General features: G+C 40.5%; 1 protein-coding gene across 1 annotated transcript; it reads right to left on the bottom strand.

Moving 5' to 3' along the window:
- Positions 1-683: 683 nt before the first annotated feature.
- LOC115522943 (keratin-associated protein 19-4-like) lies at positions 684-875 on the bottom strand. Its single transcript, XM_030328485.1, has one exon. The coding sequence runs from the start codon at positions 873-875 to the stop codon at positions 684-686; it is 192 nt and encodes a 63-aa protein (XP_030184345.1).
- Between the last annotated feature and the right edge of the window lie 452 nt (positions 876-1,327).

Below are 1,327 nucleotides of genomic sequence, written 5' to 3' on the forward strand. Positions count from 1 at the left end.
AAAGAAAAAGAAAAAGAAAATGTTTAGCTAGTAGCCATTTCACACAGAAGAATGCACTTGTTTGTAAATATGAGAACGACACAACCCTTAGTAGTTCCAGGAACACTTAAAGGACTTTCGAGAGGACTGATATATATTAAGAGAACAGACAAGGCAAGTTATTTTTATTAACTGTTCGTATTACTCCCTATGTGTTCTCAAGCTTGTACAATGTGGTGAACGAGACATTTTTGCATCATACTATATCATAGCCACAGACCTTACTGCTTCACAAGTGGAATCTTCATCCGAGTTGCAAAAGAAGATGTTAAAATAGTAAAATTAAAACATCAGACAAAACCAAAGTATTTATATTTTGAGTAATCATTTTATTAGACAATAGCAAAACGCAAATTTTCTTCAAGATCTTCTAGAAAGATAACACTAAGGCAATCGTGGCTAGAAAAGTAAACCAACATGAGGACATCAAACAAGGGGCAGTTTTATATATTGAATACACATTTAAGATGAGGGGTTCTGGAGGGAAAAAGACACCAAATATTTGTAGAAACAGTTTGACCGTTGACACATAGCTATCACTTGGTCCTGGAGGATATAGGACAGATGCTTTGGAAATCAAAGCACAAAAATACGACCAAATAAATTTGGAGGCTTTCCCTTTGCTTCCAATTTCAACAATGTTTTCAGCAGAAGCTAGAGAACCCATATCCGCCGTAGCACAGTGGGCGGCAGGAGCCATGTCTGAGGCCTCCCCAGCCCCAGCCGCAGCCCAGTCTGCGGAAGCTGTCACATCCCCAGCCAGAGCCGCAGCCCAGGCCACCGAAGCCTCCACAGCCGCAGCCCAGGCCTCCGTAGTAGTTGCCGTAGTATCTCATGGCGTCAAGGGTGTTGAGCTGGGTTTGCTATTCAAGGCAAGATCCTGAGCGTGAATGTCGACATCTTTACAAGGAGGCTTATATACTCTGGCCAGTGAACACGACGCGACATGTGCCCCTCCTTTGGTGACATTCCATGAATTACATTTGCCTGAGACAAAGTATTAATCTATGGTCCCCTGACCACACTCGTAAGAATGTCGGAACCTGCTTGGCTAGTAGTTAGGTTGTTCTGGAGTTTGCTGCTATAATTTTCTTAGAATGAATTGCTGTTTCTTCAAAGTATCGACATACCACACACTGCGTAGAATACTTGATTGCCAGTCACTTAACGTCAGTTACATTAAATATTGTTGAATTTTTAATTAAATATCTCCTCATCACAGAGTTGTAGTAATTAGTTTTATAAAAATAGCAAAAAATAGTAAAATCAAGACTCCTACACTGATCAA

This window comes from Lynx canadensis, chromosome C2 (assembly GCF_007474595.2).
Source record: "Lynx canadensis isolate LIC74 chromosome C2, mLynCan4.pri.v2, whole genome shotgun sequence".
Lineage (NCBI taxonomy): Eukaryota > Metazoa > Chordata > Mammalia > Carnivora > Felidae > Lynx > Lynx canadensis.

What these genes read in the sequence shown, in the direction of transcription:
- LOC115522943 (XM_030328485.1), bottom strand. Translation starts at nt 875, where the DNA reads ATGAGATACTACGGCAACTACTACGGAGGCCTGGGCTGCGGCTGTGGA.